At 36.5% G+C, this 1,051-nt stretch overlaps 1 protein-coding gene across 1 annotated transcript; it reads left to right on the top strand.

The window, feature by feature from the left end:
• Positions 1–653: 653 nt before the first annotated feature.
• Positions 654–980, top strand: LOC144478118 (tyrosine-protein kinase receptor ver-4-like; the record flags this gene model as incomplete). The annotated part of the gene is made up of 2 exons (XM_078195837.1): positions 654–774; positions 844–980. Coding segments are annotated over exons 1-2 (258 nt in total), but the record flags the coding sequence as incomplete, so codon positions are not given.
• Positions 981–1,051: the final 71 nt, after the last annotated feature.

Here is a 1,051-nt window from a genome sequence, read left to right as displayed (position 1 = left end):
GTGTGCACATTGCTATCCAAATCAATTCTCAATCTATCCAAGTTGCAAGCCAGTTGCATTTCTCTTGATGCCGTTTTGTGAAGGGCACATCCTAAATACTTTATTGAAATGATAGCAAATATCTTATATAATTATACTTATAAGAAGTGAGGATATTTTTAGACAGCAGGTGGACGTAACAACACAAAACTTGACTGAAATTCTTTGTCCTAAACTTAGTACTTTCGATTTTCTATCCCTTTATGACAGGTAACACAGTAGTAATCGAAAAATGCAGGTATAACGAATACAATTTGAGTGGTGTGTCGTTTATTTGACTCGTCAAAAGATTCACGCATCAGTCGCAAGAGACTGTGCTATTATCGAGACTGTGGTTAATCATCGTATATATACGAATAAAAGAAAGTCATTACGATCCGTTCTTGTGGTGGGAATTAATTCTTGAATTCTAGATCCGTTATAAACTATTTTTCAGCGCGTTAAATATACATGAAAGCACGCACCATCGATGATACAAGTGGCGCAAAACGTGTTAAAAACATTTCCTTATTTAATTGAAAACCGATAAAGTTCAACGAGAAATCGAATGACCCGAAAAGATCTTAGTTAAATATTTAGGCGGTATCGTTATCACTCGAGAGAACACAGAATCCATGTACAAATCAATTTTGAGGATACGCAACGTGAAGATAGAGGACTCGGGGTTATATGTCTGTATGGGAAAGTCCACAGATAACTTGACTTCGTCTAGTGACTACCGTTTGGAAGTGAAGGGTAATTGGAAATGCATATTCCTAAGAAATTTCGATTATGTGTAGTTGGATAATATCACTTTCCATTTAGCTGGACGAGCACCTATTATTACGGACACCAATTTGAAGGAAAACGAGACAATCATTGATATTACCGCACCACGTCGCAGAGTAGATTTCCGCTGTATTGTGGATGGTGTGCCTCAACCCGACATTAGTTGGTATAAGGTAAGCGATTAGAATTACTCATATTATGCTTCATCGCATCAGTTTATATTATATTACACTGTATTATGTTG

The sequence above is a fragment of the Augochlora pura genome, unplaced genomic scaffold (assembly GCF_028453695.1).
Source record: "Augochlora pura isolate Apur16 unplaced genomic scaffold, APUR_v2.2.1 APUR_unplaced_8371, whole genome shotgun sequence".
Classification (NCBI taxonomy): Eukaryota; Metazoa; Arthropoda; class Insecta; order Hymenoptera; family Halictidae; genus Augochlora; species Augochlora pura.
This window is presented reverse-complemented; position numbering and strand designations above follow the sequence as displayed.